The following is a 26205-nucleotide window of genomic DNA, read 5'->3' on the forward strand; positions in this document are numbered from 1 at the left end:
AGAGAGAGAGAGAGAGAGAGAGAGAGAGAGAGAGAGAGAGAGAGAGACAGAGACAGAGACAGACAGAGACAGGGAGATAGAGAGAGACAGAGAGACAGAGACAGGGAGACAGACAGGGAGACAGACAGAGAGAGATTAGGTGCATCATTTAGGGCTGAGCACTGCAGTTACCAGTTTGATTCTCCACACTTTGAACAGTTGTGAGTTTCTATATTAATCCCCATCCTCAGCATGAAGAAACTTCTGTGATTAGGGCGAGGTTTCCACTAGTCTACGGATATAAGAATACATATTTAGAAGCCAGGTTGACACTATGTCCTTCTAACAAAACAGTAGTAGAGAGACTGTGACCTTCACAGCCTGCGTTCTGGCCCTCACTACAATACCAGGTCTGAGTTCCCCTGTGGAACAGGACTTAAGTCCAGTTACAACACAGCTGGCTATCCCATAATAGTCATGCCACTGCTGCATCATTGGGCATGTCTTACCAGGATGTACATTAAAGCTTTCAGGGGTCACAGCCAGGAGGGACTGTTGATGGCTCTTCTTCCCACACAGTGTTCAGAGTTCCTTCTGGTGTATGAAATGGAGCTAGCAGGCAGTCTTCCTGTTCTTGGACATTCCAACTAGTGCTGGGCTTGGAGCATCTACCTGTGTGTTCCTCTCCTCAGTGGCTTTAGGACTGTTCCCTCGCCCCCATTAGATTTGCTAAGATGTCACATTTCCAATCATTCTTTTCCAAGTCAGTGTGATTCAGAGGCATTTTCCTTGCCATTTCTTTTGTGTCTTCTCCTCTTGCTTCAAGACTCTCATAGGGCTTCTGATCTTAGGCATGATAGACATGCTTTAGGTACATTCGATTGTCTGTCTGTCCCTTGGGTTTTCATTTGTTTCATTCTCTGTGGATCTGTAGAATCAGGATCTTTGCTTGCAATATAGTAGGTATTTAGCAGATATCTGCTAGAACAATGAATAAATGAGCCTTCCATATTGTCCATGGAGTGATCTTTCTCAGTGAATTTCCAGACTTCCTGTTATTCACTCTGTCTGAGGGATCCATTGCCTTTGTCTGTAGACTGAGGACATGCTTACTGTGCTGCTGGTTCTGTGACTCCACTGCTTTGCCAACCTCATTTCTTCAGCCTCTGCTGAAGCCCCTCAGCTCTGTGCACACTTAGCTTGGTGCTATTTTAACTTTAGCACACTCTAAAATGCCTCTTCTTTAGAAATGCCTAAGAAGTGCGTTCTCTCTATCAGCTTGTTCCTCTGGGCCCTATTCTGCTAGGTCACTATCTCGGTCCTCTAAACAAGGTAAACAAGTACCTCCCAGTCTGCTTTCGTGAGACTAGAAATGCTCAAGATACTGACCTATCACAGTTGCTTGCAGCTTACTTTTAGCTCTCCAATTAGTACTTGAACTCTCTAAGTCTGGAACTTGTTCAATTTTCTACTCTGACTTTCTAACTGGAACCTGACAGATAATAGATACTTAAATCCTTGAGAAATGAATGGAAAATTAATTAATTAACAATGTACTAAGAGATATCTCAAGGCTTTTCTCCTGGGAGGGCATATATATTCATATGAAGTAATTCTTTAAGAGGAAGAAAAGAAACATTATTTTTGTTCATGTCTCATGAGATCTTTCATATTTTAAACAGTCGAGGGTACTAATAATTGTGCTAATATGAAAAACCCGTTGGTGTGCTTTTACTTGCATAACCATGGTAACCAAGGAATGTACTTCACATTTTCACCTTCCTTTCTGCAAGATAAAATTGCTGTTAGAAATTTGATATTACAGTGCTAGATACACTAGGACTTTCAAAATTAAAGTGTATTCTGAATGTCTAATTGGCAGTCTGAAAGCAGGAGTTAATAAGTTCTTTTATTCAACACAAAAATGGTTCACATAAAAACTTAGATGCTATAATAAAGAATTTGGTGCTGTCCAGTGAAGGAATTGTTCTTCTTCAAACCTGAACGAAACCTTCAGGGTCTGCTGGGATGAGATACAAAACCCATGTAGTATTACCATACAAGGCTGGGATGTGGACTCTAGGAAGTTATATTAGTTTATTATTAAACTGTTGGAAGAATCATGTTGTAGTGCATTTCTCAGACCTTGTGTGGTTAAAATAGGAACTTTTCATAGTCTAAGATATTAAGGCTGGGAATTCCTGAATTCTCTGTTTTCTAGCACAGGAGTAAGTACTTATCCACAGCTCTGCCTTCTTCCGTGTATGCCACTTAGCAGGTATTTGGGTCATTTGCTGCCACCTTTTCTTCCATCTTGGTGTCATTACCTTTCTGTAGGACTTTGTCTTTTTAAGGAAGGACTAATGAAACAGCATCTGCTCTGGTCTCATTTGTCTCTGTTCTTTTCTCTCCATTATTGGCAATCAAGTTAGACCTCAGGATGGTGAAGCTCTGCTTGTAAGAACATACCACAACTTTGAAGCCAGAGTCATTCATGGAGTCATTGGTGGTCCAAGGTGGTTGCAGAGCGGGCCTTCTAGAATCAGGCTGGCAGCTCGTGCTTACCATGGGTCTATATTCCTTTGGCTTTCATGCCCTTGTCCACTTCTCCTGCTCATGTGACCACTTTAAGCCACATTTGTCAGTGTTTTGCTTTTTTTGGACATATTTTAGCATTAAATTACACGTCACTTTTAATTAAAATTTATGGTTCTTTATATTTAAACATTCTCTATGTCAAGAATGCACATTTATTGAGAATACGGATTCACCATGTAAAATGAGTTCTTTGAAACTTGTTTAACAGGGGAAAAAGTTGAAGCTGTAGCTGTTGGTCATATTCCTGATCTGGTCCTGAAAGGCTGTGTACCTCATATTATAGCTTAAGCATAGCACTAGTGGCAGCAGAGCCACACCTCATGGAGATATGCGATGCTTGAGTATGGGATTTTGATGGTCCTGGTAGGGATTTCACAGAGGTCCCCTCACCCAAACACATCTTAGACGTGTTCCCTTGTCCTCTTTGAACCTGTTGTTATTTCCTCTGCTGCCTCTTGCCACAAAAGTGCTCATGGTCACTTTGCCTCACTACCCTCATGGTCACTACCCTCATTCCTCTTTGTAACAGTTCACTCGGCCTTACTGACCTCCCAGAGGTCGCATAGCTTCAGAAGGGCTTCATGGTTTAGGCCTTAGCCTTCACTATGCTGCTGATCTGAGTTGTGAACTAGGTCAGTAAGAATTTGATTCATTACAATTGTGTGGGTCTTTGTGAGTGTGTGGCTGCTTTCATTGTAAGGAGGCCATCTGGTTCATCTGTTACTTTTTGGGCATTCCTATCCTCTCTGTCATTTGTAGGGTACCCCCATCATCTCTTATTTGTAGAGTCCCCAATTATATCTGTCATTTGTTGAGCACCCCTACCATCTCAGTCACTTGAGGGGTACCCCATAATCACTCAGTTGGGTACCCCCATCATCTCTGTCATTTGTGGTGTACCCCCATTGTTATTTGTGTGGTAATCTAATTTTCTCTGTCAGTTGTGGGGTACGCCAATCCTCTCTATCATTTGTTGAGTATCTGTATCATGTCTGTTATTTTGGGAATAGCCCTACTTTTCTGGCCTGTGCTAAGTGCTAAAGAGTCATTTTAGAATTTTCTCCTCAGAACAGTTTCATAGAGGAAGGTGTTGTTAGTGTCATCTTAAAGATGCAGGAGCAGACTGGAGAAATGATGCCCTTAATCAACATCACATGGCTGTAAGAACCCAACTTGTCTAACTTCAAAGCCAACAAGCATTAAAGCTTTTCTGTGCTGCCTGCCAAGAAAATTTAAAGCATAAGTCAGCAGATATTCTAACTTTCCTGGAGCCTTGGCTCTGTATTAGCAAATGTATTTGTCCATTACTGAAATTTGGGGCAAATGTAGAAAAACAAAAAGGAACTTATTTCAATGGTATTGAGAAAAGGGTTCCAGTAGCAATCTGCCACTAAGGTGATAAACTGGTTGACATCCTTGTGGTCAGCAACCTAAACTGCCCACGAATCCTTTTTTGTATTTCAGAAACCACAGATTTGCTTAGAACTCTGAGTTCAGAATATCTTAACAAGTCAGCTGTGTGAAGACAAAAGGCGAGAATAGTAAATTGTACGTAAGGGTTTTGTGAGGCAGGTCTAACCTGCATTTAGAACAGCCTTCTCTACTCTACTCCCTCCCCATTAAGAGACCTCAGTTAAATTTAATTGATAAATGCTTTCTATAGATTAGTAAAACTATCCTGGAAGCTATTTTAAGTATAAAATGGACTCTGTTCATTTTTATTCATAACTCATTCCTTGAACATACTTAAATTTGGCCTTGTCCCTCAGGAATAGTGAATTGTGCAGTGACATCTATATACAGGGGCATTAACAAGTCAAAGTGAAACTCTTAGCAGGCTGTCTTTGCCTTTTCATAGGCACAGTCCTTGGCAGCCTCACTTTCCACCCGTCAGCTGTTACGGATCTCTCGCCGGCTCTCGCAGTATCCCAGCGAAAATCTTCATGATGCCATTACAAAAGCCTGTCTTTCCAGGTAATCCTGTTCCCCTTTTGCCAGAGTTCAAGTCCCTGATCCTTGACTAGAATGGTACCATAAGCTAAATTGACTGTCTCTGTTCACAATCTGTAAAACGTATTTTGTTAGCCACATAGCTGGTTCAGCCTTGTTCTCAGTTATTAGAACATATTTTATATTTATTCAGCAATAAAAGCAATTTTAAGGATAGTTTAGTGGTAGAGAATGCCCTGAGTTCAATTAGTAGTGCCAGAACATAAAATAAGAACGAATTAAATGTATTTCCCAAGTATTTTGTGAATGAGAAAATTGTTTCAGTCACTTACTTGGGTCACGCAGGAGTAAATAGTGTGCTTGGGATCGTGGGTCTTCTGAACTAGGTTCCCTGAGCGTTAGAGTTGCTACTTCCCATATTTGCTCTACAACTTTTTGTCTTGATAGTACAGATCCTGTAGTTAAATTTCATAAAACTAACATCTTTTCATGGATACTAACAGTTCATATATCAGGAAGTGATTATAATCTGCATTAGCTTGCAGAATTTTCTTACAAAATCATGTTTGTCTGAAATTATTTTAAAAGATTAATAAGGGCTGGAGAGATAGCTCGGTGGTTAAGAACACTTGTTGTTCTTACAGAGGATCTGCGTTCAGTTTCCAGCATCCACATGACAGCTCACAGCTGTCTGTAACTCCAGTTCCAAGGGATCTAGTGTTCTCTTCTGGATTCCATGGGTACCAGGCACACATGGGGTACACAGACAAAAACATCCATACATATGAAATAAATAATTTTAAAGAGAATATATTCTCTAAAAATAAAAGATTAATAAGAAAAGATTAATAACAGTTCCCAATAGGCATGGTTTATCTTAGATTATTTTATATACTTTAATATTTTCATATTTTAGACTTTATTTTTAATGATATTAGTTATGTTCATTGTCTGCTCCTTGACAAGAGGAATTAAAGGAGACTTACTTGGCTTAGGGAACTTTGCAGTTGTCCTTTGTGCAACTTTTCTTGTAAATGCCTTGTGCTGTGGCTTGAATTTTCTCTCTCTGTGGGGCATCCAACTGAGCTAAGACTGTCAGCAGCGGAATTTCCTTGCATAGCCCATAGTTATAAGAGATATTATTCTTGTGTTTTAAACAGAATATCAGACTTCTAAATTTTGAAGCAAAGAAGCCTCAACTGCATATTTTAAAGTCATAAGCTGCAGAGAGTACAGTCATTTATCCTTGTTACTTACAGCATAGTTTGTTTTGGGTGGGATTTGAGAGCAGAGATACCAATCCTTGGTGCTAGTAGGCAGTTTAGAAGATTAGGGAAAATAATACTGTTGATATATTAGATGAAAATAATCACTACAACCTGAAAGATTCTTTGTTTAAGAAAGTAATAGTGTATCAAGAAATAAGAACTAATCAAAGAAATAAAGAAGGATCAGTCAGGAGAATAAATACAAAACAGCCTCAAGCAGTGAGAGTGTGGAAAGGTGAAAGTGAAAAGAACGCAGATGTTCATCGACGGCTGAGTAGAAGAGTTAAATGTGGGGCATTGGTGACGTGACTCAGTAGGAACACAGATAAAGTAAAGCACACTTAAAGCATGAGCTGTGCAGAGTAGGAGCACACACTGACAGCATTCTACAGCCTGGGGTACTGGGAAACGGAGCATTGTGGGTTTGCTGTTGAGATGATGGTTGCACAACAGTGAACATAATGAAAACAACTGAATCATACACTTCAGACAGATTGTGTAGGTGGAAATTTTACATCGATAGGTCTGCTATTAAAGTGAAATTAAAGTTAAACCAGAATAGGAAGAGGCTGATATTATAGCTGCTAAGAAGTTAGTGCTAGATTTTAATGTCTGTTTAAGCAGGATCTGTGGGTCTGGATGTGTGAGAGAGTATCTTCAGCAGTGCCCCTTGCTGCTAAGTAGTAAAGTAAAGGAGTAAAATAGACATGTTTGCTGCCCTTTTGCCTGAAGCAGTTTTGCTCATGTAACCAGAGAATGATAAGAAATCTTGCCACCTCTCTGGAACTTTATGTGGGAAAGAAAGCCTGGTGTACAAAATCTAGTGCCCTGTGTTGCCTGGTGAAAGTATGAGGTCTGTGTTGACACCATCTTTTAGGATGGAAATATTATTTTAAGTTAACTAATTCAGAGTTTTAAACAACCATAGGCTTGCTTAGACTAGCAACCCTAAAGCCTAGTGTGCATCAATACTTTTACTACCCAAGGTATTAAGCAGTCAATCTGGATATAAGGTCACAATCAAAAATGATAAACTTGGGACTGGAGAGATGGCTCAGCAATTAACAGCACTGACTGCTCTTTCAGAGCACCTGAGTTCAATTCCTAGGACCCACATATAGGTGGCTCACAGCCATCTGTAAGTCCAGGGCCAAGAAACCCAACACCCTCTTCTGGCCCCTGTGGGCATCAGTTACACAAATGGTAGACAGACATATAAGTAGGCAAAAACACTTAAAAACAATAATATTTTTTAAATTAAACTATACTTGAGAAGCAAATTTGAAGGAGATTTGTCAAATAGAACATTCAGAAATAGAACTCCAGGAGCTTAATGTAGAACATTTGATTTCCCAGTGAATATACTTCAAATGATGTAAATAAACGTTAGGAAAGTTTAAAGCCAGCAAAAGGAGACCTGAAGTTGTGGATTTGAGAGAAAAGAGTAAACAGAAATTTGTAACAAGATTTTTGAAATAAAAGATTCTCCCTGGGCTAATAAACAGTAGAGACAGAGCTGTAGAAGCAGTGAAGTGGGTGGAAGCCACCACAGCAAGGTGAAGAGATGCAAAATAATGATCCTTGGTAAGCAAAAGATAGCAGGAGAAAGACTGAGATCTGCCTATTGGAACTTCTATGGGGTTTGTTAGGGATTAAACTCAAAGCCTTGTGCATGCATACTAAACTACACCCAGTCTTCAAATAGAATAAGAAACAGGAATTATTCCAGCAGATTTTAACTAAGAGTGTTCTGGATCAGTAAGATGTGAGTTTATAGGTTGAAATGTGTCAGTTCCCAAATGGGACACATTAAAACAAATTCCCATGATGTACCAATATACTCAGCAGTAGGGACAGTCGTACTGTCCTCCTACTATTTCGAGAGGAAGTCTGCAAGGAAACAAGGGTTAGACATAGAAGTTGAAAACAGCCACAGTGGATTCCAGAAGAATTAGATATCTGTTCTTAAGTTTCCGTGGTGTGAGTGAGAAAAAAGATTTGATAAAATTCAGTTCTTTGACTACAGCCAAACTCTTAGTAACCCTGGAATATTCTTAGTAAATCATGAATAAGAACAAAGTTCTTCAACTTGATAAAGACTAATTGACCTGAAATTTACAGCAAACACTTCTCATGGTACAATACTTGACATATTTCCTTCAGCATTGGGAGAAAATGAATATAGTATCTTGTTCACTTTTATCTAGTGTGTCTGCCCGAGATTACATGATCAGTCGTAGTAAAATTATTCAAGACAGTCATGTAAATTATTAGAACAAATAGACTCTAATAGGTTCTTGTGTGCACAGATTGATGGCATTCTTGTACTCTTACTGACAAGAGCCACTCAAATAAAAGACATGCTATCCTTCTGTGGAGAAAAGAATCAATCTATTGATGGTTGTCAGAGGGAAGCTATCCTTATGGTTGCATAGAAGAGATTCATTGTATAAAAATGCCCTCCCAACAGTCTATATGTGCATAATCAGAGTCCCACAGGTAATAGTGAATTTGACAAGTGAGTCTCAGGTAGGCATGGAAATAGAAAGCTCCAAAAATAGCCAAGGAATATCTGAGGAAAGTATATGTAATCAGATAGTGTCTGTAATGTAGCTGCATTCTTCATAACCATGTTACTAAAAAGAAACTGAAGCTATAGAAGCTACAGATTTGTGAAGCTTAGTGTGTGTGAAAACATCATTATTAATGTAGAAATGGATGAACATGCCAACAAAAGGTTAAGACTAACACTTCACATCATCTTATAAAAAAGGTAAATTTGATTATGTGCCCGAAAGAGTGGAAGCTACTGTGGAAGCTAAAGCCAGCAGCTAGGAGCATGCTTGACAAAACTGATAATCAAGTATGACTAGCACCCAGAAAGCTACAAATTAGAATGGAAAAGAGCTGGGCCTGGGTAGGTGAAAGATTGACTAGGCATATATATATATATATATATATATATATATATATATATATATATATATATGCAGAGAATGAGCGGTTCCAATACGCAGTTAACACTTGACAGGATGCTGACTTTGTGACTGATCAGGCAAGCGGAATGTGAAAGAAAACCCAGTTACCATTCTACACTTAATTTTTTTTGTAATATTCTCTGAAGTTTTCTACAATGTTAACATACTTTAGAGTTTTTAAATGCTTATTTTTTACTCTCTTAAATAGATAATTGCATGCGATAATCAGTATTTCTCAGAGGATTATAGTAAAGGTCTGTTTTTTTATCACCCTGAAACCCTTTGAAAATGGAAGCAAGCACTCCAGCACCTTTGTTGTTCACCCATCTTGTTGCCCTTAGCAAACCTACAGTGGGGCGTCTTCCCGCCCGCCAGTCTCAAAGGAACACAGAGGCAGGAAGGAACCGAAGATTGTTGGTGCATGAAGTGGGTTTTCCTTTCATAATAAACCCTTTTTATGTTGAAGCACTGAAAGGAACTGAATTTCATTGAGAATTTAAGACAAAATTGAAAAGTTTCATAAAATACCCATGGAGTATTTATTAAACAGATAAAATCAGGAGAAGCCAGCCTAGTGCTGGGCTGCCTTTTGTTCATGCTTCTCATCTGAAATACTGTGTAGGCCTTCACCCTCTGCACTGCATATGACCACAGGGTTGTATCATACAACTGCATCATTTGGTGTCTAGATACTCAGAACCCAGGGCTACAGAAAACACTTAGAGGCTTGGGATATACTCAGTTTGAATTCTAAAACTGCCACTTCTGTAGAAGGATGAAAGACACCTCCCCCCCCCCAAATATGGAGAGTTCTAGTCCGCTCTGATATTTTCCATTACATTGAATAGTATCTGAATAATTTTGGAGGAAATGATTCTTTAGTGGTAAAATATTGGATACAGCTGTTAAGAATCCAATCAGAAATTAAGATTAACTGTCTTGGAAAGTGAAGTAATAAAAAAAAATTATTCCAGGCACCAAAAACTACATTACATACATTAAAAAAAAACTCCAAATGATATAAAATTAGTAGTATGTGTATAAGATTTCCACTTTGTAAATGGTTACATAATTAATTTTAAAATAAGCCTAATAACCACTCACACCCAGTGTTTAGCAGTTATCAACATGAAATTTTTACTGTCTCCAAGAACAGAGACTGACTGCCTAGAGACAGCTTTGTCTTAAAAACTGATTCCATTTTTTAAGGCTGTGATTAAAAACACTGAAACTTCTTAGGGCTTTTCTCTTAGTTAGGTTCATTAACTGTAAGTCTACTAGATCTTAATAATTGTATTTTAAGGCCTTTGGAAAAAACACTAAATACCATTTGTAGAACTGCCTAAACACCTTGAAGCTTTGAAACCATATTAAAAGATTTTACATATAATAAATAACCACAGATTACAAACTACATTTATCAGATAGATCATACTATGTTGTCTTCTAATACCATTTGTAAATTATCAGTTCCAAGCACAAGTATAAATTAATTTCTTACACATTCTAAATGGGATTCTTGGACACCCATCATCCTGCTGAAGCATGTTATCTCAGTCTTTCAACAAGGCGCCCCTGTGAAGCTGGTTAGCCCCAACCGCTGTCTTTCCACCTCAGCCCTTCCATTGCTGGCATTACTGCAGTATACTTCCTCATCCTTTAGACCTGGGAGTAATCTCTCTCTTCCCAAGTCTTCTGTCCTCTAGTCTCTAGACAACACCAGAAGTATTCCCATATAGGGCCAGCCTGAGATGTATTAACAGACAATGTGGAGATCAGGGCTGCCAAGAATAGCAGACAAGTCAAAACTTGTAAGTAGTAAGTATCAATTCAGGTGATCTAATGGGTAACAGTAGAAATGCCCTTGAAGGGCCTAATATTTCTAGGCTCTGGGGCCAACTATGAGAGAAATGCTGGGCATGATGCTAGGTCAGAGGCTCAAGAAACAGAATGGAAACCTCCGTAATAGGTTTGGGAGATAAGGTGGGGGATTGGTTTTGAACAGCAAAGCAGTGATCTAAGACCTGTAATGACTTCTGAACTGATAAGACAGAAACCTAGTGGTATGAAAACTTCCCCATGATCTTATAGGACCCAAGTGAGGCAGTAGGTAAGACACAGTATCAGGTCTTTAGCTCAGAGTCTTATGGGGACAGGGACTCATAACCCCAGTGTCTTACACTCTCGTTCACATGCCTTCTGGCTTATGTCAACCTTTTTATTATTAAAGGCTTGTTCTGCAGCCTGGGGGAGCATCTGCAAGGTTTAGTACTATGTGAACCTACATTTGGATGGTGTGTTCTGCATTTGTCTATATGGGACACAGGACATGGTGGTTGCTTTATACCAGCACAGACTAGGCAATCACTGACTAAAGATCCTTCCTGTGAGTTCACCAGGACCATAAATTCTAAACATAACCTTGTGAGGAAGGAAAACTGTTCCAAGCCACAGTGCTTATGGTGTCTTTGTAGTTGAAGAGTGTCTTGTCGCTCACAGATTGTTACTTTGACAATAAGATAGGTAGAGAAAGATTTATTAAATGAAGGAAACAGAAAAATGGATAATCTTTCTGTAATTTATGTTTAAAAAGTAAGGAAAACCACATTAATCCACTTTTGCTGATTTAAATTTGTGATTGCCACCTTAGAGTAGGCTGGAATGTTGTTGCTTTATCTACTTAAGAAAAATTTGATATGCTACAGTATACAGTTACACAATAAACAAGAAATAGGAAGTATATAAAAATCTACTTATGAAAGCAAACGTTTTTGTCATAATCTGCAAAGTTCATATAAATGAATATTGATATTACATGTAAGCTTAGTTATTAAGGATTATATAAACATGGGCTCTATACACAGTTTCTCCTTAATTTGTTGCAATTACTGAAGGTATGTGTGTTAAAAGATACTTAAGAACTGAAGAAAGCATTGAGTTCATCACCGTCCTCCATCCCTCTTCCTAGGTTCTTACCAAGCCTTGCTCGTTCAGCACTGGAGAAGAATCTGGCAGATGCTGCAATAGAAATAAACACTGACGATAGCTTGGAACCAGAGCTGGAGAATTACAAATGTAAGTACTTGACTTGGCTAGTTGAAGGTAACATAATAATGATTAAATACTTAGTAGTATTAGTTTCAATAAAGCTCTTTTAAATTCTTTTTTTTTTTTGTACTGTACCGTACTGAACAAGTGAATCTATTTCTTTAAGAGAAAGTCTGGGGTCAGGCATGGTGGTCCATGCTGTGAGTTTGAGGCCAACCTTGTCTACAAAGTGAGTTCCAAGACAGCCAGGGCTATTACACAAGGGAAACCCTGTCTCCAAAATCAAAAGCCAAAGCCAAACAAACAAAGACTAGTCTGAAGCCATTTTTTTTATATCACTTCTTTCAATGAATATTAGACAAACCCCTGCCCCCACTTTTCCTATGTATCAAGAGTCAGTTTGACACTAACATACTAAAGGTTTTAGAAGTCTCTGTAAACTAACTTATCTAATTTTGACAAGTAAAAATGTCTTTCTTTCCAAATGTGTTTCACCATACAGACTAGAATTCTGTTTTCTTCATACAACATTTGCATTTGAGGGCTACCAAATTTCCTTATGAAGCATGTCAGGGAACATTTTCTGGGGTGACGTAGACTAATATAATGAGAGACACCCCCTCCCCAGTCCCTCCATTCACCCACAGAGCTACCTCTCTTCTGCCTACCCATAAGTAGAAGCTTGAAATGGGGAAGACCGAATACTCTAAATGTTTCCTGTCCTACAGTTAGAACACAGGGAAATTTCTTATTCTCAATATAAGTCTTTGTCTTTCAGACCATTGCGTGTGTGACTGTTCTCCAACAGGACTGTAATGGATGCTTTTGGATTAGTTCTTTAGTAACTGTGGCTATGGTGAAACAAGAATTTAGTATTAAGGAAGTTTAATGACTGTTTAAAACTATAAATTTGATATTGATGGGTCTGAACAGATGTGCAGAGGCCGCTCACAGAGACCTAGCCTTGGAAGTGTAGAATCTTAATGTTCTTTGATTGGAGCTGGTAACATCTGAGAAAGGTTGTGTCATCAGGATGGTAGATTGCTCAGTCTGGGAAAGGTCAGCCCCGGCAGCATCTGTCTAAGCTTCCTGTAGGGGATAAAGGATCTAAATGAGGAGATTGTTCACTTAACTGGCTTCATTCATCTTAAAAGCTACCACTCTTACAGAGAATGTATTTAATTCCCTCTCCTTGTCGAGAGCCCAGGCCCACTGAACAACCTTCTCATGAGGGCTTGGCTGGCCGTGCAGGTCTCTCTTCAAGTAGTGTGGTGATGACACGTCATGGTCATAGAAAGGCTGAGCCTATACTGCAATGCCATATTCTCCAATTCTGGCTTTTATCAGATATGTTTAATGTTCTCCTGAAATTATATTTGCCCTCATTTATGATGGCAAATATAAGCATTGATTGTGTGATCACAGTGATCTTGAAAGCCTCTGTCTACTGAATGGCCATGTTCTATAAGCTGAACTCTAATGAGTGTTGTTGGACTTTATACTGTGTGTGTTATCTCAGCAGAGAGGTCTATAAGTTGGTTCACGGCCACATTCTTGCTCTTCTCCTTTGTGGACTTATATTGGGTCTACAATATAAACTGGAGAGCCACAATATTTTTTGTTTATTTCTTATTTGCTTAATTTAAATCCTGAAAACCTATCAGGTTACTGAGGCTGCCTTGCATTGTGTGTTGGCCAGACTAGGCCTCTCTGGATATTAGTAAGCTGTTGCTGAGACTCATGTTCTGTCCTGTACAAAATGTTCAGGTGAAGTCGTGGCCGGGTCTCTGAAGATAGGCGCCGTCAGTGTGCCCGTGCATGGTGCCCGCGAGAAGATGAAAGTGCCTGATGTCCTCTTCTACGACAATGTTCAGGTGAGAGCATCGCTTTGTGATCTTGGGCTAATCACGTCATAGCACTCAGCTCTGATCCAGATGACACTGATGTGGAATTGTAGTCATGATTTCAGTTCAGGTAAGGTAAAATGAAGTGCTGAAATATTTTTAATTACAGTGATAGAAGACTTAAAATTGCTTTCAGTGGTCAAAATTAGAGAATTTACTACTATGGGTTTAAATATGTGCGTGTTATGTACACACGTATGTATGACTGTGCTCAAGTCTAGTAAAGTATTCTATTGAATTAAAACAAACAGACCTATTGGTTGTTATTTTGCTGTCTACTTAAGTCTTTCCTGTAGCTCACAGGAGGTAAGCATCTTATACACCCATCTTCCTCTTTCTTCCTTGTTGCATATTCCAAGGGTTCCCCTTTGCTTTCCTTTTTTTCTTTGGAGGGTGGACTCTGATAGAGACTTTGCCTTCAAACCTTCCCAGTAATTGTAGACTGTTTCTGAAGACACAGAAATAAGTTTCAACTTAGAAACCTTTATTATTGTAAGATTCATTTCTGTAAAATTTGTTTTTAGTAAATATTTCTGAAAATGTTTTCTATTTCTTCCAGTTATATATTTCTCTTATAAAAAATATGCTTATTTTTGTAGTTCCTATTTGCTAATCTGCATGTAAATAATGACATTTACTAATTATGTTAGAACTTTCTTTTTAAGGAATTAGCAAAATTATAGTAAATTTTTTTCTTGTTATATAGATAGAAGGAAAATGCTCTTATGATATAGAAACAAAAACCTGATTAAAATAAACAATAATATTTCTATGTACTGTCTGTCCATATTGGACCCACATAGCAGAAATGAGAAAAAGAGAAAAAAATGTAAAATGGTTATAAGTAACAGTGGAAAAACTCCAAAATAGTTAAAGTTGCAAAGCCTTCATGACATGTAAGAACATAGGAAGTTCAGTAGGAAGGAAGACCATTATGTCCTTGAACAGTGTCTGTTGCCATGGTATTGGTGACACAGACATTGAGGACTGCAGGTCCTCAGTGAACTTTCCACAAGGCCCCCAAGGGGCTTCGTGTAGCCCTCCTCCCCAAAGCGTAGTGAGTCAACCATTAATGAGGATTTCAGTTCCTGCAGCTCTGGCTCAGTGCAGTTTGCTTCTGTAGTACGCACTGCCCCTTTGCTTTTGCTGCACAACATCTCAGAAGCAGGAACCTTCCTTGTCACTGATAGACAGAGGGTGTATCCAGTCCATCTTTCCTGTGATGTCCTCTTGTCCTCTTACCACTGAACATTGACAATGATCTTTAACATGTTACCCCTTGTCTTTCCTTTATCTGCTGTCTCCACTGAATAGCAAAGTTTCTAACACATGGTAAATAAGTGTTGAGAGGATTAAAAGGCATTAATAAGTTTTGAACATCCATTCTAAGGAGTATTCTTTCATTAAATTCTTTATTATGAAATATGAACCTTGGAGCAGCAACTTGGAGAAATTGTAGAATAACAAGATTAATAGCTTTTTAATAAGCCTAAGGAGCTTTAGACCTGAAAAATTAAACACAAGTCAGACTTGGCCCTAGGGAGCCCTCGGCATCAGGCTACAAAGATGAAAATGTTTGCACACAAGCAGATGCACCCCCAGACTCAAATTGCGCTTTACGTAGTAGAAAATACAGGCTGGTAAGTACATATGGTTACTACAGAGTGTGATGGAGGTACATGCAGGTTACTGCGGCAACACGAGGGAGGGGACTGATAGTCACACAGAGTGTGATGAAGGTACACTCAGGCTACTCTGGTAACACCAAAGAGGTGACTGATGGTCACTGACTGGAAAGATCTCAGAAAACTAGTTAACAGGGCAAAGTTGAAAATTTATTCAGGCTGAGATGGATATTTGCAGGGCTTGGTTATGTAAGAGAGACAGTCTCTTAGAAAGCTATATACCCTCGAATTCAGTCCACAGAGCTTTGGCTTCCCAGTAAAGTGTCAAGTAATGAGGCAGCAGCATGAAGAAGGGTGGTATTGTCCAGGCTTCACTCAGGAAGAAACTAAGATTCTTGCCAAGGAAACCAGTGACAGATTTTAAGCACATTTGCACTTTCACTGATTTTCTCTTCACCTCCCTGTGTTGTCCAGGAGTCAGAAATCAGAGCAGTGCTTATTGAAACAGTCCAGGTCACAGTTAAGAAGGACCCTAATGAGATTGGGCAGTGTGACTAGGGAGAGGGCAGTGGACACTTTACAGGATTCCTTAGGTGGTACACATGGGGACTTTTGTTTCAGACTCTCAGGAGGCACATCATCTGGTGACAGAGAGTGAACAGAGGCTCATTCCTGATGGTGCCCACACTGGAAGGGGTAGATAGTGTGTATGTGGCGGGTAAAAGCAGAGGCTGGTCCAGCACAGGAACAGGAAAAAGTTCCCAAAGCATTAAGAGTCATCTTGGGAACTTTGAAAAATGACTGGCAAGCCTCTGAACAAAGAAGCAGCCACAGTTGTAGTGTGGAGAACACATTTGCCCTGAGAGAAATGGGAGATTCAGAGGCCAGTGAAATCTAGGCCGGAGGTTGTAAATGCCCTAATCCCAGCTGTGGCAATAGAAAAGAAAGAATATACTGTGTGTGTCTTAGTCACTAAGATTGGTTTTTAACGAGATCCCATTAAGAGAGGAGCAAGATGGGCAGAGTGGCCATGGTGATGTCAGCGCCATCAGGAGAAAGAAAAGGATCCTTGTTAGTGGGCTGGGGGTATGTGAGGAAGACGAGAGCTGAAGATGAAGCAAGGGGTTGGGTTTTGGTTGAGTTTCAGAAACTGGGGACTAACAGTCATTACTAAGAAGCCTGCAGACACCTAAGTCGTGTTATAATCCCCTACAGCTGAAAACTCTGGAGTTTTGTTTTGTTTTTGCATTTTGTGAGTTGATGTATATATGTGGTCACACACATGTCATGCAGACATGGAAGAAAAAACAACTTGTGGGAGTCAGGTCTCTCCTTCCACCATGTGGGTCCTGAGGACTGGACTTGGGTCCTTAGGCTTACAGGAGAGAGCCATTACCTGCTGAGCTGACTCACCTGCCCTGGAAATTCTTTTATTTATACAATAACATAAGGAAAGCTCACAAAATAAAACCTGTCTTCAGTTTGGAAGGATTGCAGGGCGAGGGAGAAGCCCAGTGCTCTTTGACCACAGCCTGCAGCTCTGCTCACTTCCCTTACCTGGTCCTCAGACGGGGCCCTGTTCCATGTAGGCACAATCCACTCTGTCATCTCCTGGGCATCCAAAGGAAAGCAGCCAGAAAGACAGAGCAAAGGACAGAGCTGCAGGATGGGGACAAGAGGGAACCTGCCTGCATGCAAGGGCGATCGAGAGACTCATGTGGGCAGTGACCTTAGCCTCAGCTGGTGCTCATTGGTTTCAGTCAGCCGGGCAGGTGTCATGTGGGTGTGTGGTAGAAGGATATGAGAGCAGAGTGCAGACAGAGCCCAGGGGCTGCAGTGTCACCTGTGCAGGTCCGTGCGGGGATGTCTTTGTCCATGTTCCTCCAGTTGCTTGGCTCATTAGTTTCAGGAAGTACTAGGGTCTTCATTTACCACCAAGTTCTCACTTAGTTAAAAGGCAGCAGTCTTGAGAATATCTTAGCAGCAAGTCCCAGTGTAAGTGATGTCCTAGATCCTCCTTCTAGTGCAGTGCTTCCCAAACTTCCTAATGCTGCCACCCTTAATACAGTTCCTCATGTCCTGGTCACCCCCAACCATAAAATTATTTTCATGGCTACTTTATAACTGTAATTTTGCTACTGTTGTGAATCATAATGTAAATATCTTCTTTGTGACCGTGTGAAAGGATCTGTTAATCCCCAAAGGGATTGGAACCTGCAGACTGAGAAACGCTGGTCTAGAAGACAGTCGTATCTGTATGCTATCAGGGTATTCTTTAGACTGCCAACCCAGTGCTTTTTATTTATTTTTTAGTGTTCCAGAAAGACAGTAAATAAATATAGTCACTTTACTTTAAACCTTGTTAAAACTTTACTTCCCCGTTGTTTCTCACTTAAGAAAACTAAGAAATACCAACATATTCAGTATTCTTAAAGGAAGGAAAAAAAATAACTTTGTAAATTTTTATTTCTAAGGGAATGAAAATACTGCAGAACTTGGCAGTTAAAAAAAAATCAGTTCAAGAAAAGCAAGCAAGTAAAATTCTGGAAAGTATCTGTAGTGTGTCTGCATAATAAAAGGTTAATTGGCCTTTTTCAAAACTAGAACGTGAGTACCTTGAGCACTTTGGGGCTGCTGTTGTTTTGATCCAGAAACCTAAAAGAGGGACTCGGGGTTCAGACTGTGCTGATACACAGCTCTTCCTTCAGTCCCATGAGCCTTTGTAACCTACTCACAGGTGTCCTATTTCTCAGTCTACAAAGAGAACGCAGCCTCCTCTGTGGCTGCTGCAACCAGAATTTCACCTTTTTTATTATGTTGTATCATAATTCAAATGAAAAGAAATGGAAGGTAAAGAATGCTTTTTAATTCTAAGACTCTACATAGCTGTGAAGGTAAATGGTTAAGCTCTGTGTGTGAATGAGTATGTTTCTGTTTCCCGTGCCTTCTCTTCACACATACACACACACACACACAATTTTTTTTAAAAAAAAAAAGTTCAAACTGGAGACATTTGGTTGCTTTTGGTAGCCTTTGTTTCCTTATACTAGCAATTGTCAATTTAAATGTTACATTAAATTAAAGCCAAGTCTATAGAGTTTAAATACAAATATTTGAGTTGAATTATAGAAATTTGTTGAAATATTGGTCAGTAGTTTGTTCTTGCTCAGATGAGCTATTTGAAATTTTCAATATTGATGATATAATTGATTACTGAATATACTTATATCCACATCATTAAACATGTTTTTATCTACAGCCAGGTGTGGTAGTGCATACACCTTTAATCCCAGTACTAGGTAGGCAGAGGCATGTGAATCTCTGAGTTTGAGCCTCGCCTGGACTACATAGAGTTTTCAGAATAGCCAGAGTTATATAAAAAGACCTTGTCTCAAACAACTATTAATAAAAATGTATTTAATTCAAGTCAGTTATTTTATTAAATATGTGTTCTGTACTCCTAGATAACATCCATATAGCTAACTTTATCTGATTGTATCTTTTTGTCTAGCACATGATAGTGATGGAAGACATGCTTAAAGACTTTGTCCTTGGAGAACACTTACTATTGGTTGGGAACCAGGTGAGTTTTGGCTGGGAGCCAAGCACAGGGGAGTGAATGGTAGTACAGTAAGTTTCTTCTTTTGGGAATAAGAATTTGGAAATTCTTCCTCTTCCTAATAAAATGATATATTTAAATTTTTAGCATAAAACTCTTTACCATCAAAACAGGAATCTGTACCAAGATTCAAGGTGTTCCCCCAGCTCCTGTCGCACTGTCCATTTACCTCATGAATGTTTGCACCTCCATGCCCTTCTTCTGCTGCCCTTGTCAGGCTCTGTCACCTCCACCTGGAGTGCAGGAAGCTTTTGGGCTGGAGTTGCCTCTCCTGCGCATGCTGAGATCCACTGTCAGCTGAGTCGGTCAGTGCACAACCTGCACAACCTAAGTGTTTCCACATGTGTTTGCTGTAGTCAGCTCCTCACTGCTTAGCCAGAGCCCACATCCTCAGGATGCCACACAATAGTGAAGGTTACCAGCTTTGCCCGTCCCTGCAGTCCAGGCTTTCGTGTGTCTTTCTTATCCTGAACCACCCTAACCTTCCTTACAGTTTCTTGTCCCTTTGGCCTTTGCGCACCTGTCCTTCTACCTGGAGTCTCTCTCCCCAGCTCCTGGGAGGTTCCCGCTTCCCTTGCGTCTCTTCTCCTCTACTCTTGTTTTAAACTAGTTTCATGGAGCCATTTTTCCCATATAGTGACCACCTCCCAATCTGTATGTTCCACAAGAACAGTGTTTCTCTTGTCTATTTCTGTCCTGGGTTCCTAACACACTACTGCTACATTGTAGAAATGTTATTCTGTATGTTCTTGTGTAAGGGATGGATAGACACTCAGTATTTAGAACATTCTGGTACTGAATTATCAGACCTAAAGTGACCAGCACTTTGGTTTTTTTTGTTTTTTGTTTTTTGGTTTTTTGTTTGTTTGTTTGTTTTTTTGGTTTTTCAAGACAGGGTTTCTCTATGGAGCCCTGGCTGTCCTGGAACTCACTCTGTAGACCAGGCTGGCCTCAAACTCAGAAATCCGCCTGCCTCTGCCTCCCAAGTGCTGGGATTAAAGGCGTGCACCACCATTGCCCGGCCAGCACTTTGTTTTTAAAAGTTGATCTTAATGGCAACCATAAGCTTGGCCTCTGTGTGTGTGTGTGTTTCTTGTTTTGTACTTATATAAAAATATAGATTCTTTAATATGTAGTTTCTCAAACCTGTAGTTAGAATTTTAAATTTTATTTACTATTATTGTGTACATGATTGTGTCTCCAATCATGTTTGGAGATCAGAGGACAACTTTGTCTCTTTTACCTTGTTTTTGAGGCAGGGTTTCTCTTCAGACTCCAGGCTGGCTGCCCAAAAGCTTCTGGGTGATGCTCTGCCGCCTCCTCACTGTAGGAGTGCTTGCCTTACAGATGTGTACAGTTTCTGCCTCAGACTGCCCCACATGCTCCAGGAAGCTCGGGTCACCAGGCGTACTCAGCAAGCGCTTTCCCCAATGAGCCCACTAACTGAGTGGGTCTGTGAAGGCATAGCTCTCGAGTTGAGTGGTGGAAGGTCGAGCAGCTCCCACATGAGTGGACTCTGGCAAACAGCTCAGCTTCCTGAGGTCTAACCTGGCAACGTAAACAGTATGCACTCCACTGAGCTAAAGATAACTTGTGATAGGAAGTACTCCACGCCATGCTTAGTGCCTGCTAAAAATAAGATACATGCTTCCTGGGGAAGCTTAAAAGCATTTTTGTATTTTCTTGGTTCATTTTTTTCTAAACAAGAATTAAACATAAAATATATAATTCATGGTTGTTTTTCCCCATCTGGAATGCCCTACCTACTTCTGTTTACTGAGAGTCAGTGGACTGAACTCTTCTATAAATGTACCCCTGCTGGATCAGTAGGAACCTAGCTGAGCATATGACTCAGTGCCCATTTGCCTGAGATAGCTCAGAATCTGAGACAAGAGCCCTATGACCAGAGCTGGGTGATTTTTGTGACCTGAGCAATCGTTAGCTCGCATTTAGCTCTGAAGAGTGACATCTTATGCTTGGTTTACCCATCAGAAGGTGGGAGTTGCACTAACGTGGCCGGCTAACAACCCAAGTGGAGCAGGATAGACACTTGAGCCAACTGAGCTCCATTCAAACGTATTTTCAGTCTGTGTGTGGAACGGGTAAGATGCTGGTTAGCCTTTGTCTACCTGCTCCTGAGGGTGTAAGGAGCACAGAGACCCGGAGGGCTCTTAGCAAGTGCAGGACGAGGCTGACTTGCTCCCTTTCTCAGCTCTTTATTCAGGATGGTGTACTTTCCCAGTTACGGTAAGTAGGCCCTTCTTCAGTACTTTGAACACTAACACCCAGCTTTGCTGATGAGTGGTTTTCATACTTCCCAATGTTTTGGATTCCTGCTCACTTGCACTCATCTCCGCCTTGTGAAGCATCGCCATGAGAAAAGGCAGGCGAACGAGGTGTAGGTGGCAGGCTGTGGACTCTTATCTCCCTGTAGTGGTTTAGCTGCTGTTTCACTGAAGAGATCAGAGAAAACACCAATTTCACCACGGTAGCAGTGATCCATCTCCTCCTTCTCTCTTTCTAAAACATTGATGACAACTCAGGAAACAAAAAGAGTGAAGTGAAGCTTCAGGGATTAAATATGACCGAAGTCATCAGTGAATTGGCACAAATGTAAATATACACAGTACTCTTTATATGATGTGGTTGTAGTTAGAAGCTGCCCGGCCTTCTGTTTACAGAGGAGTGCTGGCTGGGTTCCATGAGAAGTTTAAGCTTTATTGTAACTAGAAGTATTTTAGGAGATTTTTGGGGTACCAACCACAAGTCTTAAGCAAGGGAAATGAGTGTTGATTTTGAGGTATCTCGAGAATTTTTACCTTTATTAAATCCAATCCTACCTTTCCCCCTTGTATACCATTCCATCTTGCCTAAGTATCTACAGCATTAGAGAGAATTCCACATATATGTTAGGAAGTTGAAAACAGGCCCATGTACAACACTTGCCAAATTAAATGAGAATAAAGTGGCTTACATTCTACTTAGACAAAATACGTCTGTAAGTTTCTATTTTCAGTGTAGGATTTTATGCTGGAGCAGTCTTTCTAGTAAATGCAGAACTGCCACCCTTGGACCAAATGGGACAGGTGCCCTGGACTTACACGCTTGGTCACTTAGGAGCCTCTGCTGCAGATGTAGGGCTCTGCACAGTCTCCTCCCCTGTAATGACAGCATTGCAACGTCCCCTGGTAATCAGGAGTCTTCATTTTTATATTATTATGTTAGCATGACATTTTGTTTAACAAAAAGAGTGCTCTGTTCATTTCTTAACTAATGATGCCTTTGGAGGTGGTAAGGGGAGTCCCCAGCTCTACAAATACAAAGAGCAAACTTCTTGGAACCTCCTCTTTTTTTTTTTTTGAACAATCATCCATTTGAAGCACAAATATTTGTAGAAATTGAGTTACTGAATCATCCTGTAGGTATGTCATTTCTATTTAATTACAAAGTCCCTATGAATAAATGTTTTGAGATAAGAATGCTTGTATAAAATAAAGTATATATTTTAGCTAGCTTGTTATTTACAAGCTGTAAGCCTAGATTGGGCAGGTCATTCATAAGCTGTTCTAACTTATATCCCAGCTGTGTATCCCTTGTTACTTACAGATTGAGCCTCGCCCAGGTTCTTTTTCTTCCTTCAGCTTGTCCTCAGGGTCCATTTCTCCTAGCCATGTGCTCATGGTCCATGTCCTCTCATGGCAGCCTCTTCTTCTCTGTCTCCTTTCTCCTTCTTTCCCTGGTTTCTCTTGAGACCCCTCACCTATCCTCAAGTCTTGCCTTTCTCTCTTTACTGCCCAGTCACAGACTCTAACCTTTTATTAACCAATTAACTTTAAATTGGGGAGCAAGGTTTACACAACAAAGGCTGATATATGTGAGAATTCTCTTTCCTGTGGCAACCAGATCTTGGGTACAGGATTTATCACTTGTATACACAGCACCAGACCAATCCCCAGCATGCTTGAGTTTTGAGAGCAGTTGCATTTTGCTAGATGTTTGATGAAGCATATTTTTCTAATACCATCTAAAATGCTTGGCTACCTTTGCATAAGCATTATTTTAAATTCTTGCCTGTTTTGTTTTAGAAATCAGTTTAATCAGCTACATAACCAGCTACACAGTCAGCTATGCAGTGTCATTTGGTTTTGGTATTAGGCAAGACTTCACAGCAAATCATCAGCATTTGGCCTATGCTTAATGAGGTACAATTAATTATTCACAGCCACTCTACCTGAACAATCTGATAAAACCACTTGTGATTTTTTTTTTCATTTTAAGCCAAATTTTTGCTATGTTTTACCAAATAATAGCTGCCTGCCATAGCTTAGCTTAGTCTTTAGCTTTTTAGTGTGTTTGATGATTTTTAATTTTACCTTGTCAAGATTCACATGGCCACCTGCTCCCTCAGCCCTTGTCTGTGTTGTTTTTGGTACATGGCACTGCTTCGTCCTCTTAGCCTGTGACATCCTCAGGTGCTTTGTTCTCTCAGAAGCCTTTCTTAGTTGGCATCACAGAGAAATTCAGTATTGCTATCCTCTAAATATCTATGCCATTTCCTACTCTTATTCAACATTAAGATAGTTGTGCTGTATATTTAATTTCATGTGTAGTTGAATTATATAGCTTTCTTATAAACAAGGATTAAAAGCAGTGGTATATGTGTATGCTTTATAATTTCTAATGTTTTTAATCATTTACTTAGTTCTACCATAGCACTGTGCAGTAAAATAAAAGTTGTACTTTGTATAAACATAAGACAGACATAAACAGACAAACTTTAAAGGATTCCGATATTTGTCCGAGATCACATAGCTACTTAGTGGCAGGCTTAGAGCTCCCAAGCTCTCATTTTCTCCAATGTCACACAAGTTTTATTCTATTGATTCTAATAATAGTAACAACAGCAGCAGAAAATGCAATGGCTGACTTTGTTGGATAATTATGATAGTTCAGGATAGAGACTGCATTTTTTACCCAGAATAAAGGACACTTATGTTTTTCTTTTATATAAAAGTAGAGTACATATTTATCTCACTCAACAGTCAAAAACATCTTGAAAATCTTATATTTCTCCAAAACTTTTGAAATTCATGTGTTCATGTGCATTTGCACTTGTGTCAAGGTTAGAAGTCAGGGTCAGGCATCTTCTCAGCCACTTTCCACTGTAGGTTTTAAGATGAATCTCTTCCTGGAGTTAACTGATTGTACTTGGCTACACTGGCTGGCCAGCAGTCCCCAGAGATATCTGGTCTAACTCTCCAGTCCTGAGATTGTAAGCATGTACTGCCATGACTGTGCCTGTGACAGAGGTGCTGGGAATTGGAGCACAGGCCCTCATGTCTGTGTAGCAAATGGTTTACTGACAGCTTTTGCAAGTCATCTTATAGTGCATTCTCCTTGCAACTTTTTCTTTTTTTTTAATTTTTTATTGGATATTTTATTTATTTACATTTCAGATGTCATCCCCATTTCCTCTCCCTAGAACTCCCATCCCACCCCCTCCTCCTTTTTGCTTTTATACCATTTTAATTATATATATGTATTAGGGTCAGTTCTAGGTTGAGGATCTAGCAATACAATAAATGCAAATAGTCAAGGAACAAGCAAGACAATAAACACAAATAGTCAAAGAGCAAGCAAGGCATTAAACCCAATTACATGAACACTCCCGTGATCATTGTTTCTAAGGGCTTATCTGGATGACCAAAGTATCTGAGCCTATTTCCCTGTCCTAGGCCAAAGTAATTTTCATGTCTCCAGCCTACTTCCTTGTTCTAGCCTAAAATTTAGATTCCTGTTTGAAATTACTTCTTTGTTCTAGCCTAAGATTTAGATTCTTGCCTGAAATTACTTCTTTGTAACAGGCTGGCAAGTCAAGGACAGGGAGGATTCCACACAGAGCCTTACAACCTAAGACGTAAGTGCATTGCTTTGGATAATGCATATCCCATGACAGGTAGGGAAGCATTCTTGTTGGCACGACCTAAGACAGGCTCATTCTTGTTAATGAAAAATGTGGGGGAGAGGAGAGCCTTTGGGGTGTTTGGCAAGAATCTGACATAGGCCAAGGACAACAAAATGGGCTGCTTGGCGGGAATATGACATAGGCCAAGGACAACAAAATGGGCTGCTTGGCGGGAATATGACATTGGCCAAGGACAAGGAAGTAGGCTTCAGGCAGGAGTCAGACATTAGGCTAGATCCTTGCAACCTTCTTAGTGGTCTCTTTCCCGTGTTTTGCAGTCTAATTCCACTGCTGGTTTGTTCCAGTCAGTATCCATCAAAGTCTGTTTGAGAGTCTGTAGTTTGGTGGCAGATACCTGAAAGAAAGGCTTATAACAAGAAGAGTTCATGTGGCTCCATTTCAGAGGTCTCAGCCTTGACTGAGTGGCTCCATTCCACTGGATGCACAGCCAGCCTAAAACCTCATGTTGGGAAGACATGGTGGAGGGAATGTACTCATCTCACAGTGAAGGGCGTGGGAGCACATAAACCCTTCAGACATACATCTCAGTGACCCGCCTCCTTCAGCTAGAGCTGACCATCAAGTCATCCACTCCAATGCCATTACCCAGTCACCTCAGTCGTGCTCCCAGCTGGTAACCAGCCTTCAGGACGTGAGCCTGGGGCCATGTTTTATGTTTCACAGCATAACAAAAGGCTGTTTTCTCCTGTTATCAGTATTTTGAGAGTTCTTGTCCCACTTATCATATAAATATATTAGGGCTTCCGGTGCTGCGCAGTTTCCAGAGTGGATCGCAACCCGGAGTCCAGATCCGACCCCGCTCTGCACATTCCACAGGCAGGTATCAGCAATGACTGAAGATGGTAGCGAGGAGATCATGTTTATCTGGTGTGAAGACTGCAGCCAGTACCATGACTCGGAGTGTCCTGAACTGGGACCTGTGGTCATGGTCAAAGACTCCTTTGTGCTGAGCAGGGCAAGGTCCTCACTCCCCTCTAACCTGGAGATCAGGCGCCTGTATGACGGGGCTGAAGGTATGTTTGCAGTGACCCAGCTAGTCAAGCGCACACAATTTGGTCCGTTTGAGTACAGGAGGGTTGCCAAGTGGGAGAAAGAATCTGCATTTCCCCTGAAGCAGGTGCTGTAGCTGCAGCACAGCCAGCGATGGTCTCTGTAGCTTCCTGCACCGGTGTGGCAATCTCACTCACATGTGTGAGTTGCACGAAGCTCTCAGAGACCGAATGACAGCATGGGGCTTGGCAGCTGCACAG

General features: G+C 40.4%; 1 protein-coding gene across 1 annotated transcript in view; it reads left to right on the plus strand.

Annotated features, from left to right (window-relative positions):
- The window catches only part of Vwa8 (von Willebrand factor A domain containing 8), a 315245-nt gene that overhangs the window by 129230 nt on the left and 159810 nt on the right, over positions 1-26205 (plus strand). The window contains exons 17-20 of the mRNA XM_028752706.1: positions 4436-4551; positions 11742-11848; positions 13589-13695; positions 18862-18933. Coding sequence (XP_028608539.1) covers positions 4436-4551; positions 11742-11848; positions 13589-13695; positions 18862-18933 — 402 coding nt within the window. The remainder of the gene's footprint in view (positions 1-4435; positions 4552-11741; positions 11849-13588; positions 13696-18861; positions 18934-26205) is intronic.

Source organism: Grammomys surdaster, unplaced genomic scaffold, assembly GCF_004785775.1.
Source record: "Grammomys surdaster isolate TR1022 unplaced genomic scaffold, NIH_TR_1.0 125934, whole genome shotgun sequence".
In the NCBI taxonomy this organism is placed as follows: Eukaryota; Metazoa; Chordata; class Mammalia; order Rodentia; family Muridae; genus Grammomys; species Grammomys surdaster.